Here is a 15,358-nt window from a genome sequence, read left to right as displayed (position 1 = left end):
TGTCATTGGACATGTCACCACCCTTTATGAGCATGTGTACTTCTGTTTCCCCATGACAGGCCCAAGAAAATAGTGGGGGGAACTGTATGCTAGAATACCAGCCCATATTTCATCACAATGGTGTGGTTTGTGAAAATGGAGAAAAAATGTACAGCACAAAATTCCTGCAATTTTCCGGGTTAATAGGCTTGCAAATTTATTATATTTTTTCTGGAAGCAATTGTCACAGAATTGTGTACTAAACTTCCACTAGATTCTGCTAGATTTCCAAAAGTGGCTTTTATGTCATATGAAAGATCTTATAAAACACAGAAATTGTTAGGTAAGGAAACATTGGGGAAATGAAGAGATGTGCTGTCTGAATGCAATCTTAGTTATTTCTAGGCTTTATAACCAACTCTGTTTAAACTTGTGAATAAGACAGATTCTTATTCATTAGCCTATACAACCTCATCATATAAATAAAAGCTATTAAAGAGTAACTTTGGTGGTCGTCATTATCTGTCTGAATCCTAAATAATTTACTGCCTTTGACAGCCAAAATCTTGGGCAGAACAGGTTGCCAATCATTCAAGGACAGTAGACACATTTGGAGTTTTGAGCAAGTGACATGGATGCCACCCTCTTCTGAGAGCCAGTGTGGTGTAGTGGTTAAGAGCGGTAGTCTCATAATCTGGGGAACCGGGTTCGCATCTCCGCTCCTCCATATGCAGCAGCTGGGTGACCTTGGGCCAGTCACACTTCTCTGAAGTCTCTCAGCCCCACTCATCTCACAGAGTGTTTGTTGTGGGGGAGGAAGAGAAAGGAGAATGTTAGCTGCTTTGAGACTCTTTCAGGTAGTGATAAAGCGGGATATCAAATCCAAACTCTTCTTCTTCTTCTTCTGTCACCATTCTCCTCTCCCCACAGAGAGACATAAAAAAGACAAATTGCACATACAAACACACAACACTTTCCCAAGGCAACTGGGTAAAAGCTGGATCCAGCAGAATTAATCTGAGAAGCACAAAGAGCTGAAAGAGGAAGTGGGAAAGAGTTTCATTCTTCCAGCTTCCTTCTTCAGCTCCACATACTTGAAAAAGATGTCCATACTAACTAGGGGAAAGCAGCTGACAATAAAATGATGCTGGTGGTGGTCCCATGTACATACCCAATGGAATTACCCAAAGCATTTACACACAGGAGTATTGGGTAGGAAAGCTTTCCTTGGACAGCACCATTTTGACACAGTTGTGTGGGGCTTGCAAGTTTGAATGCTTCCCTTGCTTCTTCCCTTTATATAAAAAGATTGAATGTCAAGTAGACGTATTCAGCCTTGTCCTCTTCCTGACATCATGTTTTTTCTGTACAGAGGAGATTTTCAGCCCATTCTTTCCCTGAAGAGAATATTCAGACATATACTCTGACCACCTGCAACCTTGGTTCCAGTGCAGTTTAATTATCTGAGTTGCTTAAAGTACAAAATGACACCAGCTAAGACCCTGTCCTTGAATCCTCTCTTCTAAAGAGTAGTTTGCCTTGAAAAAAGCATTATTCTATCTATCAGCCAGCAAAATGAGTAATGGATATCAGCTGGTCCCTTTTCTAACCTGCAAAGCATTGCTTACGGTTGCTTCGTGCTATTTTTAGCTGCCCTTTCACTGAAGTTGCAGAGGAATTCGGTCTGGATTTACTGTTCCAAGTTGACAACTGTGATTCTTTTCGCTTGCACAGGTAAGCATGCCTTTAACCAATGTATCTGAGCTAGGGACATACAAATATGTTTCCCTTTACTTCCATTTAATTTGGGCATATATTTGTCCATGATTCTGTTTTTCTTGTTTCCTATGTTAATCTCTTTCTGTGTGTTTATTCACATGCACACATTTTCCCACAGGCATCATTAAACTGTTCTTCTCATGGGAATTATCATTCAGAACTTTGCCATTTCCATATCATGATACATGCATATGGGATAGATTCTGTTCTGGATTCTTCTCAACCCATTCAATCAATATTCCTATGCCTTCCCCAGAAACAGAGGAGCCCTAACACTGGTGACTAGTTGTGTTGCAAGACAGCAGAGAACTGGTGGTGGGTGGAGGGTATGAGATGTTTCACCCATTCCATGTTCCAAATCCATACACACACCAGCATCCTGCCCATGGCTCACAAGAGCACACACACACACATCTGAAACTCAGTGAAGGGATAAGTCGCTACTTCTAAAACTGCTTTTCATTTTTTAAAAATGCAATGCATAAGTACATTAGAAACTGGCTTATACCAACTCAGACCATTTGCTCATCTAACTCAAGATTGACTTGCAGTGGTTCTACAGGGTTTCATTTCCCTCTCAGCCCTATCTGGAGGTGCCAGGGTTTGAACCTAGGACCTTCTGCATGCAAAGAATTTGCTCTACAGCCTTGTCTTCAAATACAGTCTGATTTCCCCCTTTTAACCTTTCTTCTTCTTTTTACATTTCAGATTCACAACAAAAAAAATCCAGGAGGTCCCCTTGCCCAAAAGTGTCACTTCATCATTTCACTTTAGGTGTTCAGTTCTCCCATTAATATTCCTACCACAGAGGTAAATTTCCTGTTTAGATCCCTTATCTAGTCATTCCCCCTGACCACACCCAAATCCTACCCACATGATTCCTCTGTAGGTATCCTGTTGTTATAGTTTGGGTCTTGTGATACTCCTATAGGTGAGCTGAGTGGTCACTCAACTCAAATAGTATTCCTCCAGGTCAACTTCTAGCATGGCTGCATCACACAACTATTTAAATAAGAAGAAAGTTTTGAAGGACACCAAGACACATAGAGGAGTCCATAGAACAGCGGACAACTGACATTTATTGCACAACATAGTTCTCCTATAAAACTGTAAAGCTGTTAACCATTTAGTAGAATGGCTATGGAGAAGTGTAATGTTGATTATCTTCAGGAAGTTGTAATGTTAACACTGTTCATTTTCAGGGATTAGAGCTGAAAGGATTGGGATTGAGCTAAAGCGGAACTAAGATCCAGCTTTACTCTTCGTCCACCAAAATAATATCTCCCAGCGCCATCCTTCGTGAGGCTGCTCGCATTGCAAGGAGGTCCTCATCAATCTCATCCGGCTCTTCCCCTCTCCCCCTGTGCTTTTTGGCTACATTGTCCAGTAACTTGTTTGCATGGCTAAGAGTCTTCTGAGCTCGTTGGCCAGCTGTTTGGACCTTCCCTTCCTCCAGGCCTGTCCCTGTGGCCTTCAAAGGTTTGGCCTTGCCTAAAAGCTCCTGTTGCTCTTTCATCTGCTTTAATTTGAAACGGGGCCTACCATTCACCTGAGAAGGGTTGTCTGGAATCTTGGCATCCTGTTGAAAATCAGGCGTTTGGAGAATGTCACACATGTTCTTGGGAATTAAAGGCTTACGGCATCGCACAGGGGAGCATTCAGCAGCAGGCTTTTTAGAAGGCTTGGCATTTCCCTCAGCTGGCAAGATGATCTGAACCTTACACAAAGGGTTGTCAAAACTTGATGAATGGCTGCCCTCTTGATTCTCAAAAGTGGGCTTCTCATTCGGCTTGACCATGTGAAGGCTTTCCACCTCAACCTGGGCCAAATTCTTCACCCTTTTGACATGGGGCTCACTGCCAATGGAGCCAATGCTAGCCAGTTTGGAAGCAGCCAACTGGGAATCTCTCTGAAGGCTCATGATTTTCTTGAGCTGAGCTTCTTTAACTTCCAATGAGATCTCTAGCGGAGCCAACCTCACTGGCCTTTTCATGGCAAGATTATCCATGCTTTGAGCATCTGCTGAATAAAGTGGTTTGGGGAAAGTAACACTATGTTTGGTGACTTTTCTAGCAAGGGTGTTTGTCTCTTCTTTGATTTCTGTAGTGTCTGCAAGGTTGGGAGCAGAATGGTGGAAGCTGGCAGACCTGAGAACCTTCTCTTTCTTCTTTCCAGGCAATATTACGGTTGTTTTCTTATCAGGTTTCAGGTTCATCACAGTAACTTCACTAACTGTGCAGTTGAACATCTTTTCATCAGCTGCCGGAGCACCCTGAAAGAACAATGGATATGTAGATGTTTAGTGTGGTGCATGAATTCAAAAGGTTTTTTTTTTTATACAAATGGACTTTCCCCTCCAGAAAACTAGCCACTTTCATCTTAGAGAGCTCTGTTCATTTATTTACAGAACAAACAACAGAAATATCAGCTTCTGACTCGGTTTGGAATGAAGAAATTCACAAATCACAGACTTGCCTAGGAATCCTTGAATTCACTACCACAAGATTTGGTGGTGACTCTGTGCTGAGATCAGTGGTTCTCAGTGTATGTGACACACCACACTGGTGTGGCAGGAAAGGCTGGCAAGTGTGGTGAGAAGATTCAAGGACAATCAAAGAAACATTTAAATATTTTAGTGTAGCATAGTATAGTATCATTTTTTTTTGCAGAATATGGATAGATAAATGTTCAAAATGAGAGCAAAAGCATCAAGTGACAGTAGTTGTGATCTTTTTGCTTTCCAATGTATTTTTTGTTTATAATTTTTATTAAGGATTTTCTGAACATTTCCCAAGATAATAATGCCCACTCACATTATAAAGAGCTTATAACCCACCTACTCTCAGCAGTCCGAAGCATCATAGCCAGACACTGGAGAGACATGTCAGGACTGAACATGGACCACTGGTACCAAATCGTATGGAAAACAGCCTTATTAGAAAAGCTAACCAACAGACTAAAAATGACATGGGGACAAAAAGAAGAGGACGCCTTCACCCTGGTATGACTTGCCTTTATTACATACACAGCCCAGCAAGACAACAAGAAGAACCCACCGACAGTATACGAATCAATCTGGCTAGCTTTCCAATGTATTTCCTATCAATAAAACATTCAGTGCAAGAGCAAATTTTTATTCTGAAAGTGTGTCCCAGAGGGGGGAAATTAAGAACCACTGGTTTAGATGGGATGGATTTAGAAGGGGATTAGAGAAACCTATCTCCCAATGGTTATTAGTCATATTGGCTCTATACGAGCGCTGTGCACCAGAACCAGCCAAATCCCAGACCCTGAACCAAAATGGATTGATTTGAGTTGAGCCAAGATTCCACCAGAGTGCATTGGATGCAGCCCAATTTTGCCCCATATCAGATCAGGTCCATTCAAAGTGATCTAGAGCTATCAACGAGGAGAGAGAGGAAGGAGATGTGCAGACAGTCTACATGTGTCTCCTCCTAACCACCACCACATGTTTTATCAAGGTTTTCTTAAACATACAATCAGGAAAGGATGAAATACCTGTCTGCTTCTCTTTCCTTCCCAACCACATGAGTGTACAGGCCCCTCAATTGGCTTTCGGCTTGACACTGCCTTCAGCATGAGTGAGCAAAGTGGCTTCTCACCCTAGTTACCTGCCAGTTAAATCCTCCTGAAGCCTTATGCTAATTCACTTAACCTCTCTTGAGCTATAAGCACAGCATTTTGCTCTTCCTGCACATGTTAGTTTTAGAGTCTCTCTGAATACTCAGCTACTCTGATACTTTTGATTCAACTACTTTGTAGGTTCCTCTGTTTGGCCGTAATTCTCCCATGCACATTGGAAATGGTGGCAAGTCCAATGTACCCAGTACTTACAGGAGAATTCTTGTACAGGGATCACTTTGTATTTGCAGACTCTTAAGAAAACAGCCTCTGTGCATATATGTGAAATACTCTTCATTTCTGAATGTATGCACAGTACTGCAAACATGGCACAGATGATAGATTTGGCAGCTGATTTGTATCAGACACTATTCCCACAAGTATAATGTGTGCCCAAGCATTTACTTCTGCAAGACTGTTGTAAGCTATATCCTCAGTGCCACCCAATGAGTTGCCACAGTAAACATTGTATATAGTGCATTGATCCTGTTCGCACATGCATGCTCTTTCGATTACTGCACAATAATCACAGGTTTCTTGCTTGTGTGAATTAGCCGTTCCAAATCTGACACCTCAGACAAAGCACAGAGCTTCTTCACTGGAGGCAATTCACACATTCATCTATGAGCCATTTTGTGGTCAATAACTTGCATGCACATTAGTGGAACATTTATCTCCTTGCCTTCATGTGAAATAGTGAGGTGTTGAGGTTAAGATAGCGTGATAGGTAATGGGGGCAAGCAGCTTCATGGATAAAATCTTACAGCTTATCCAGAGTTAAGCTGTCCTCAGAGAGCAATTTATCCCAAGTTTAAATCCAACTTAGTTTGAAGTCCTTAGTATGCCCTGAGTCAGCAGGCGCTTTGTCTCTTCTTAATGACTCATTGTTCAAGGCCTAGTTCAGTCAATAAGTGTGCTTGTGTACTCTGCACAAATTGCATTAATGCTCTCCTCCATACTGAAAGGAGCATTGATGCTGTCATACATGCAAGTCAATGGTTTGTATCTCTCTGAAACAAGCCACCAGAACTAGCCAAGAACACATATACGTCAGCACACCTGCTTGCTCCCCGTAGTTTGTTTAACTATAGCTTACCACCATGTGAGAACCAGGCTATAATGTGATGCAAACAGGCCATCAGACAATCTATGTCTGACCTTATATTCATGTGCCTTCCCCAATTAATGGAGATATCTTGAGTCTGCATCTCTTCCTTCATTGTTTTCTAATTCCTTCTCTTTTCCTTCTCTATCTACTTATGTGATAGGTCTGTGGGACAAGATATCTGTGATCTACATTGCACATCAACTTTTTAGGCACATGAGAAATAATCACCATTACATCATCACATTGATCCCTTTCATCCCCATCTTGCTTTCTGTAGGTGTTGATCAACAGTTCATCTCCCACAGCTGCCACCCAAATTAGTATGTTGGATTTGGAATGCCCCAGCTAGGGAAACATTGCTGGGAATTTCATAGGAAACTGAAATAATGTTGGTACGATTTCAGAAATTCTGCAGAGTAGTCCACAATGTTTTAGAGTTATTTTGAATTTCTTTCCCGAATTAGACATACAGTGTCTCAGGTTAAGTACTTAATTCATTCTGGAGGTCCGTTCTTAACCTGAAACTGTTCTTAACCTGAAGCACCACTTTAGCTAATGGGGCCTCCTGCTGCCTCCGTGCTGCCAGAGCACAATTTCTGTTCTCATCCTGAAGCAAACTTCTTAATCCAAGGTAATATTTCTGGGTTAGCGAAGTCTGTAACCTGAAGTGTCTGTAACCTGAAGCGTATGTAACCCGAGGTACCACTGTATAGAGAGTATGTGGAACAAGTGTGATCGTCAAATCATTGGACCTGCCCACAAAATATTCAAACTGTGTTCATAGCTGCTGCATAGCTTTCTACAAAATCAAGTACAACCCTTACATAACTGTTTCATAATAAGGCAAGTGGAAGCCTTAAATTAGCTTTGGTTATTCCACTCAAAATGATGCTCAACTGGTTCCCACTCATTCTTAATCCCCATGTGTCCTTGAGTCAGCCACGTAGGCCAAAACCTTTGAGCTTCAGCATATCAGGGTCAAAGTTCCCAGTAATGAATATCCCCAAGTAAGCTTCTAAGTTCACATTTAAGCTTCTAAAACTAGCTTCACTTTCATTGCTAATTGATTGTCCCTTTGAAACTATTCATGTCTTTATATGAATTAAGGACTACACTGTCTAACTTTGGACAATCTAACTTTAGGCCTCGTGTTGCCATCTGAACTTTCCGTAACTATATATAAATGAACTGTATTTCATAAGCCCTTCTGTACCTAATGATTAAAAGAAAAGGCTCATATCTGAATCTGTGTCTGAATAAGGAGATAATGTGGGGCATTTACAGAACCCCCAAGTGAGCATATGAACAGATCAAGTTTGAGGTTCTGTGATTGTGTACAGTTCTGCTGAAAAAAAGGATGTTGTGGAGCTGTAATTTTTCAGAAAAGGACAACCAAAGAGGATAGAAAAACATCTCTATGCATAAAGTTTGCAATATTGGGGCATTCTTAGTTGAGTAAGGTGAGTAAGTGGGGAATGGTTAAGGTGCCTAAAACTTAGTTTGTGAAGATAGTGGAGAGGAAAGCTTTTAACCCTTTCTCATTACACTATAACTGAGAGCTATCCAGTGTGAAGGGACGCGGGTGGCGCTAGGGTTAAACCACAGAGCCTAGGACTTGCCGATTGGAAGGTCAGCAGTTCGAATCCCCGTGATGGGGTGAGCTCCCGTTGCTTGGTCCCTGCTCCTGCCAACCTAGCAGTACGAAAGCATGTAAAAGTGCAAGTAGATAAATAGGTACCACTCTGGCGGGAAGGTAAACAGCGTTTCCGTGTGCTGCTCTGGTTCGCCAGAAGCGGCTTAGTCATGCTGGCCACATGACCCGGAAGCTGTACGCCGGCTCCCTCAGCCAGTAAAGCGAGATGAGCGCCGCAACCCCAGAGTCAGCCATGACTGGACCTAATGATCAGGGGTCCCTTTACCTTTACCTTTATCCAGTGAAAGAAAGTTCTTCTTCAAATAGTGCATCATTAAACTATTGAACTCAATCCTACAGGAGGCAGTGGAGACCACCAACTTGGACAACTTCAAAAGAAGATTAGACAAACTCATGCAGGATAAAGCTATTGATGTTCTACAGTACCCATCAAAGGTAGTGTGCTTTTGAATACTAGTTCCTAAGAATCACAACTGGGAAGAGTGCTGTTGCACTGCGGTCTTGCTTATAGGTTTCCCATTGGCAGCTGGTTGGCCACTGCGGGAACAGGAAGCAGAACGAGATAGGCCTTTGGTCTGCTCAAGCAGTTAAGTTCTTGAGGTTAATTAAATATACATTCTCAAAACAATGGTAGCACATGATAGCTAAGGAAATGGCCAGACAATGTAGAGAAGTAACTAGAGGGTACCACATTGTGGTAGGTATACCCGGACTATGTAATATTGACAAGGATTGAAGATTCCCAAAACTGTAATCATTAGGAGGAATTCATTCACACTAAATGTCTGGTGGATTCTCACATGGATTTGCAAATTGACAATGTGTAGAACTGACTGAATTTATAAGAAAGGAGAGAGACCAAAACTAACAGATGCATCCATTCTTAGCTGCTAGTGGATTCCCTCAGAGTGATTCAAAGAAGACAGCAGATCAGGGGACTTTTGCCCCACTAATAACATTACTGTGGGACTATGACCTGCAGCAGCTGAGCGCTTAGTCGTGCTAAAATCTCTTTCAGAGCACTGGCCACCTGAGACACAGAGAACGTGGCTTCAGCTTTAACCCTCATCCTTACCATGCAGTTCCTTTTGCCATGCCTTGATACCTTTCACTTTCCTGTCCCCCAACTGCCACCACCCACTGTCAAAATTTAGATAATGTGCTCCTTAAATCAGGGTGTGAATCACCTCGGTTGCGTCTATGAAATTAGCATTGTGCCGAACATTTCCCCTGCATCTGTTTCATGATGACTGTCCATTGGTTATGAGAAAATAAATTCTGTTTTAAAAATATCCATGTGGAGATAAAAGGTCAATGAAATTCTCTTGAGTAGGATGCAAGGTTCCGCCCCCTCCTTATGTGTGCCTTCGAGGTGGCCAATAAATGTTTGTAAATGTTTTTTCTTTCATGGCCTGCACTCTGCAGCCTTCCTGGGTGATCACCTTTCCTACAAACCCCATGACATCCTCATAGGAAGTACAGTAAGGTAAGTATAGGAAGAGGATTAACAATGTCACATAGAGGAGGGAGAAAGGTTGTTTTCTGCTGCTCCAGAGAAGCGGACACGGAGCAATGGATCCAAACTACAAGAAAGAAGATTCCACCTAAACATTAGGAAGAACTTCCTGACAGTAAGAGCTGTTCGACAGTGGAATTTGCTGCCAAGGAGTGTGGTGGAGTCTCCTACTTTGGAGGTCTTTAAGCAGAGGCTTGACAACCATATGTCAGGAGTGCTCTGATGGTGTTTCCTGCTTGGCAGGGGGTTGGACTCGATGGCCCTTGTGGTCTCTTCCAACTCTATCATTCTATGATTCTATGATTCTATGAACAGGTTGCCTGTGGTGCTCCTGATGGCTGTGCATTGTCATGTTGCTAAACCTTCTTGCTCTTAAAGAAATCAGTGTTATAAGGTAAGTGGAAAGACTTCTATTAGAAACAATTCAGGAGGAGCACATATCTCAGGCTTTTAGAGCCAACCTCCTAGCTACCCATGTATTAATTAAAGCTCAGGGAAAGACATTGTGCTGTTATGGAGCTTTTGGAGGGATTAGGACGTCCAGGAAACCAGGGAATCTGGAGAAAAATTTAATGGAAAGATAAGCTCATGTGACCACCTCACACCTCATCTCACAAGGAGAGTATGGTGCAAAGGTCAGAGAGTTGGACCTAGGAGACCAGGGCTGTCTCCAACTAACTTGTTCCATAAGTGCAAGGGTTGGGATTTTTGACTACGTGCTATCTGATGCAGCTTCCCACAGAAGCAATTAAGGAGTTGGTCGAAGGCCAAGAAGACTGAGCAGAGGGAGTTATTCTGCCTAGAGATATGGGACCTTGGATACAACTCTGCTATTGGTCAAGGTCTCCACATAGGCATGATAACTCATGACCTTCCTTGCTGGTTAGTTGGTTGGTCAGCGTGAGTTCTAAGACTCTTGCGGAGTTTGTTCAGTGAGAGAGTTAAGATCTGTGTCTGTATCCTGTATATAGTATCCTGTATATAGTAACATGTAGAGTCTGCTGTAAATAATAAACCTCTAAGTAATCAAGTTATTGGTAGCAGCATCTTGTTCCTGCTTCATCCTACCTGCCTGCAACTGACTGCTTCTGGAAGTCTGTGTATGCTTTGCTATATTCAACTGGGTCTGGCTAAGATCCTGTAACAGGTTAAGGTTGTGAAACATCAATAAATGCTTGTGCAACAGAACTCCCCCATGTCCTCCTGCTACACACCCAAATCTGTTGTGAGGGTTCCCTCAATGATCCTGAGCAGGTTTGGGGAGGGGTGCACATGGGGAGAGAAGAGGAGGAGGGAGTTCCATTGCACAAGCATAAATCCAAATTAGTTGGACACCAACCCAAGGTTCAATTCCACAGGAAGTCATAAAGCTCATTGGTTGACTTTGGGCCTCTCATAGTCTCTCCGCCTAACCTATATCACAGGGATGTTGTGAGGTTAGAATGGGGAGGAAAATAACCATGTACACCCCCTTGAGCTCCTTGAAGGAAATGATATAAGTGTAAAGATAAGGAATAAAGTAAGAACAATCCCACCCCCACCGAAATTCTAAAGTACCCTGAGAATGCAGGAGGAAAAAATAGAAGCTTCTTTCACAGGGGAAGAAATATTTTGAGAAACAGGAGGATAAGTTTGATCACAGTGTACAAATAGCAACAAAAACAACTTTTCAGAATATATATCTGTAGATGGGCAGATGCTTTGTTCCAAATGTATTATTATTTCTTCACAACTTTGTCCCTGAAATACTTCCAGCCAGTGGCCCTTCTGTTAAAGACTAGAGCTGGCAAAATAAATGTTATAATGAGTCATAGAATTGCAGAGCTAGAAGGGACCATGTGGGTCATCCAGTCCAATGCCCTGCAATGCAGGGATCGTCTGCCCAATGTGAGACTCAGACCCACAACCCTGAGATTAAGAGACTCATGTTCTATCAACTGTTAATCTAGAGCCAACATCTCATGCCACCCCTACTGCTCTGCAGGGGCAGAGACTTCCATGCTGGGAAATTCCCTGAAATGAAGTCCAATTCTACATGCAGACATCACCCAACATCAAAAGGATTGCAGATACCATCTCATGCAAGTCTCCATCAGAGTCAACATCTCATGCCACCCCTACTGCTCTGCATGAGCAGAGACTTCCATGCTGGAAATTCTCTGAAATGCATATCAATTCTACATGCAAACATCACTCAACATCAAAAGCATTGGCAGATACCATCTCAAGCAAGTCGCCATCAGAGCCATAGTAGCATAGCAAGTGGCTTTCTCAATGAGTCAAATCATTGGTCCATCAAACTCTGTATTGTCTACACTGGCTGGCAGCAGGCAAGAATCTTTCCAGATTGAACCTGGACCTTCTGGGTATAGATGTCCTACTACTAAGCTGCAGCCCTCCTGCTTTCACCTGAGCTGAGCGATAACGTTTGGCACCAACCCAGAGGAACACACATTATCCAATTTTCCATTAATGGAATAGAGCACGAATAACATGCCCATACTGAATAACCTCCTTCAGAAGGCTGTACACCTGTGTACCGCCCCTCCCAAAATCAGAAAGTTCCCATGTGAAGGTTTGTATGAATTATAATTCCAAGGTGATGGTCATTGGTCAGAGTGAGAAAAAAGAAGCCTGCGTATCAAGTCAGAGAAACTGGCATGCCATAAGCACATCAGTCCAATGAACCAGGATATGTGGTTGAAAATGTATCATCTCCTGTTGTGGTCTCTGTTTGGCCCTTGTGGTTTACAGGGCTGCTATCACTAAACGTTGACCATTATTACATACCCTCCAACAGGTTCAGTCCCAAAATTGGGAAGCCTGTCTTCCAGTCCGTGATCCTGCACGAGTCACATGACCCATGTGAGATCACTGTGTGGACTACTGCAAAGTGCTCTATGAGAGGCTACCTTTGAAGGTGACTCAGAAACTGCAATTAATCCAGAATGTGGCAGCTAGACTGGTGACTGGGAGTGGCCACCGAGACCACATAACACTGGTCCTGAGAGACCTGCATTGGCTCTCAGTACATTTCTGAGCACAATTCAAAGCGTTGGTACTGACCTTTAATGCCCTAAATGGCCTCAGCCCCAATAGTTTTACCCAGACACTGAGATCCAGCGCCGAGGGCCTTCTGCCAGTTCCCTCCCTGCAAGAAGTGAGGTTACAGGGTACCAGGCAGAGGGCCTTCTTGGTAGTGGTACCCACCCTGTAGAATGCCCTCCCATCAGATGTCAAGGAAATAAGCAACTATCTTACTTTTAAAAGACATCTGAAGACAGCCCTGTTTAGGAAAGTTTTTAATGTTTAATGCTGTATTATGTTTTTAACATTCGGTTGGAAGCCACCCAGAGCGGCTGGGAAAATCCAGCCAGATGGGTGGGGTATAAATAATATATCATCATCATCATCATCATCTTCAGAGAACCCAAAAGACAGACTTGGAGACTTCTTATGTGGCAAGCACCTAATAAATTGAAATAAGATAATAAAATCAATAGCATTAAAATAATCTTCTGTCCTTGTCCCTTTCTGCCCCGGGAGTTGTTGGGTCAACCTCATGCTACTTTCTCCTATGTAAAGCAGGACCAGGAGGAATGCTTTGTTTGTGATGACAACTCAACCCTGGAGCTAATTGCCTGCAGACCTTGCACTTGTGGAATGGGATTTTCCTTCTTCTCACTTCCTTCTGCAACCTCCAATAGTGCTGGAAATCTTCTCCATGGGCTTGGGGACCATATGACATGATGGGTTGCAGTTGGAGTGGGAATTACCCACTGCATGAGCAGCGATGCCTTGGACTTATGCTAGGGCTCTGTTGGATATAGAGACAGAAGAAGCTGCGGTTTGGAATTCTATCGCTCAAGCATTTTTTTTATTGCGGTTTGAAAAACAAGTTTGCTTCAAAATTCACATGCATTTCTGTGCAGATTTCTCCTAACTAGGGAAGGGGTAGGAATTTGATTAGGTTTGCATTTAAAAGCGAATCTTTTGCATCTTCCCAAACCCAATATGAAAACAGCCTCCCTTCTAAAATTCACACTTAAAACAAATTTTGTGACGCAGTTCTCCAGCCAACCAATGCTTACGAAAAGCACATAACAGAGGCAAGTGTGCACTAAAATTAATGGGATAACGAAAATAGCATGCATGAAATTGGGAAAACCTGCTTGCCCAAATATGTACAGTAGCCAAGAGTGCATACAAATAAAGATAACGCATATATTAGGAGAAATTTTCAGCTGAATCCTGATGAGTTTTCGTGAGGATTTAAAACAGGGGGGGGGGGGACCCATACAGTTCTGCAGAAATCTGGAGAACTAAATTTAATATGGGGAAAATGAGAAACTAAGAGAACCAAAGTTGGCGTTTCCTTCCACCTCTACTGCCAATGTATGTATTTTCGCATGCAATTTTGCCCAACATTTCCCTCTATCAGAATGCAATTGAGAATGTTATTTTCCCTAATATCCGCAGAGAGCTGCATTTCAGTTCATATGCCAGTTTGGGATGTGCATTTGGAAAATTCACATTTAAAATGCATAAAATGAATGGATTTCTCCTCCATCTCAGCCAGAGTTTCGCGTCATTTTCCCCAAGGAATTGTGATTGCTAACTGCACAGTGTATGCAAACACTGGTGATCAGCAGCGTTGCAAGATAACAGAGATTTGGGGAGTGTGATATGCTTTACCCATTCCATGCTCCAAATCCAAACACGGACCCCCAACATCCTGCCCACCATGGGTCATAAGAGGAAACACGCGTGTGAAACCTGAGAAGGGGGGAAGCCACTTTTCCTGCAACTGCTTTTCATTTTTTAAAAAAATGACATGCACAGGTGCATTGCAAATTGCCTTATACTGAGCCAAACCACTGGTCCATCTAACTCAATATCATCTACATTGACTGGTAGGAGCTTTCCAGAAGATAGCTCAGCCAGTAGAGCATGAGATTTGTAATCTCAGGGTCATGGGTTTGAGTTGCACGTTGGGCAAAAGATTCTTGCATTGCAAAGGCTTGGACTAGATGATGCTTGTGGTCTCTTCCAGCTCCATGGTTGTATGAAACTAGATTCTCTCCCAGCCCTTTCTTGGGATGTTGGGAATTGAACCTGCGACCTCCTGCATGCAATGCAGATACTCTAACACTGTGACCCTTCCCTGAAGATCAAGCTTCGTTACCTATGAAGGCGCAGCGACGTGCATTTGCAAACAACACAAAACCAGCCCCTAAAAACCCCATCTCCTTCTTTGAAGCATAAAAGATGTACCTAACTTTCAGCTCCCTTGTCCTCAGATGTGCTTACCAGGCGGCCGGGTTGCTCAAGTTTAGCTCGTTGCTTTATCATTCCAGATCGTGGGCCTTCTTGCATCTTGCTCTGTGATGGCTTCTGCTGAAGCTCTTCTTGCAAAGTGTGCTTAGACCAGAGTGCCGAGCAAATGGGATCAGCAAGGACTTAAAGATGGTTTAGAGCTATGTAACGGAGGGAGATTGGGGTCAGCTTTTATAGAGGCACTTAGGGAAATTGGCCCAGCATGGGTTCTGAAAGTCAAAATGACATGGCAAAAGGGACATCTTTTTATTCCTTTAAATAAAAGGGCTCACGCCTATTCCTTTCCTGCTCAGCCCGTTATAATAAATACAGATATTACAGAAAAATACATCATTAGTATCCA

General features: G+C 42.8%; 1 protein-coding gene across 1 annotated transcript; it reads right to left on the bottom strand.

Moving 5' to 3' along the window:
- Positions 1-2,893: 2,893 nt before the first annotated feature.
- On the bottom strand, positions 2,894-15,089 carry LOC310713119 (uncharacterized protein). Its single transcript, XM_083516927.1, has 2 exons — positions 14,989-15,089; positions 2,894-4,030 (listed from the first exon to the last, which is right to left on the bottom strand). Exons 1-2 carry the CDS (start codon positions 15,052-15,054, stop codon positions 3,014-3,016), a joined length of 1,083 nt encoding a protein of 360 aa, XP_083373053.1. The 5' UTR covers positions 15,055-15,089; the 3' UTR covers positions 2,894-3,013.
- Between the last annotated feature and the right edge of the window lie 269 nt (positions 15,090-15,358).

This window comes from Podarcis liolepis (assembly GCF_965112155.1).
Source record: "Podarcis liolepis genome assembly, chromosome: 8".
Classification (NCBI taxonomy): domain Eukaryota; kingdom Metazoa; phylum Chordata; class Lepidosauria; order Squamata; family Lacertidae; genus Podarcis; species Podarcis liolepis.
Note: the sequence above shows the minus strand (reverse complement) of the source record. Positions and strands in the feature narration are given on the sequence as shown.

Coding starts and splice junctions, on each gene's coding strand:
- LOC310713119 (XM_083516927.1), bottom strand. CDS start 15,054: ATGCAAGAAGGCCCACGATCTGGAATGATAAAGCAACGAGCTAAACTT. Junction 4,031..14,988: donor TTGAGCAACCCGGCCGCCTG/GTAAGCACATCT, acceptor TTGTTCTTTCAG/GGTGCTCCGGCAGCTGATGA.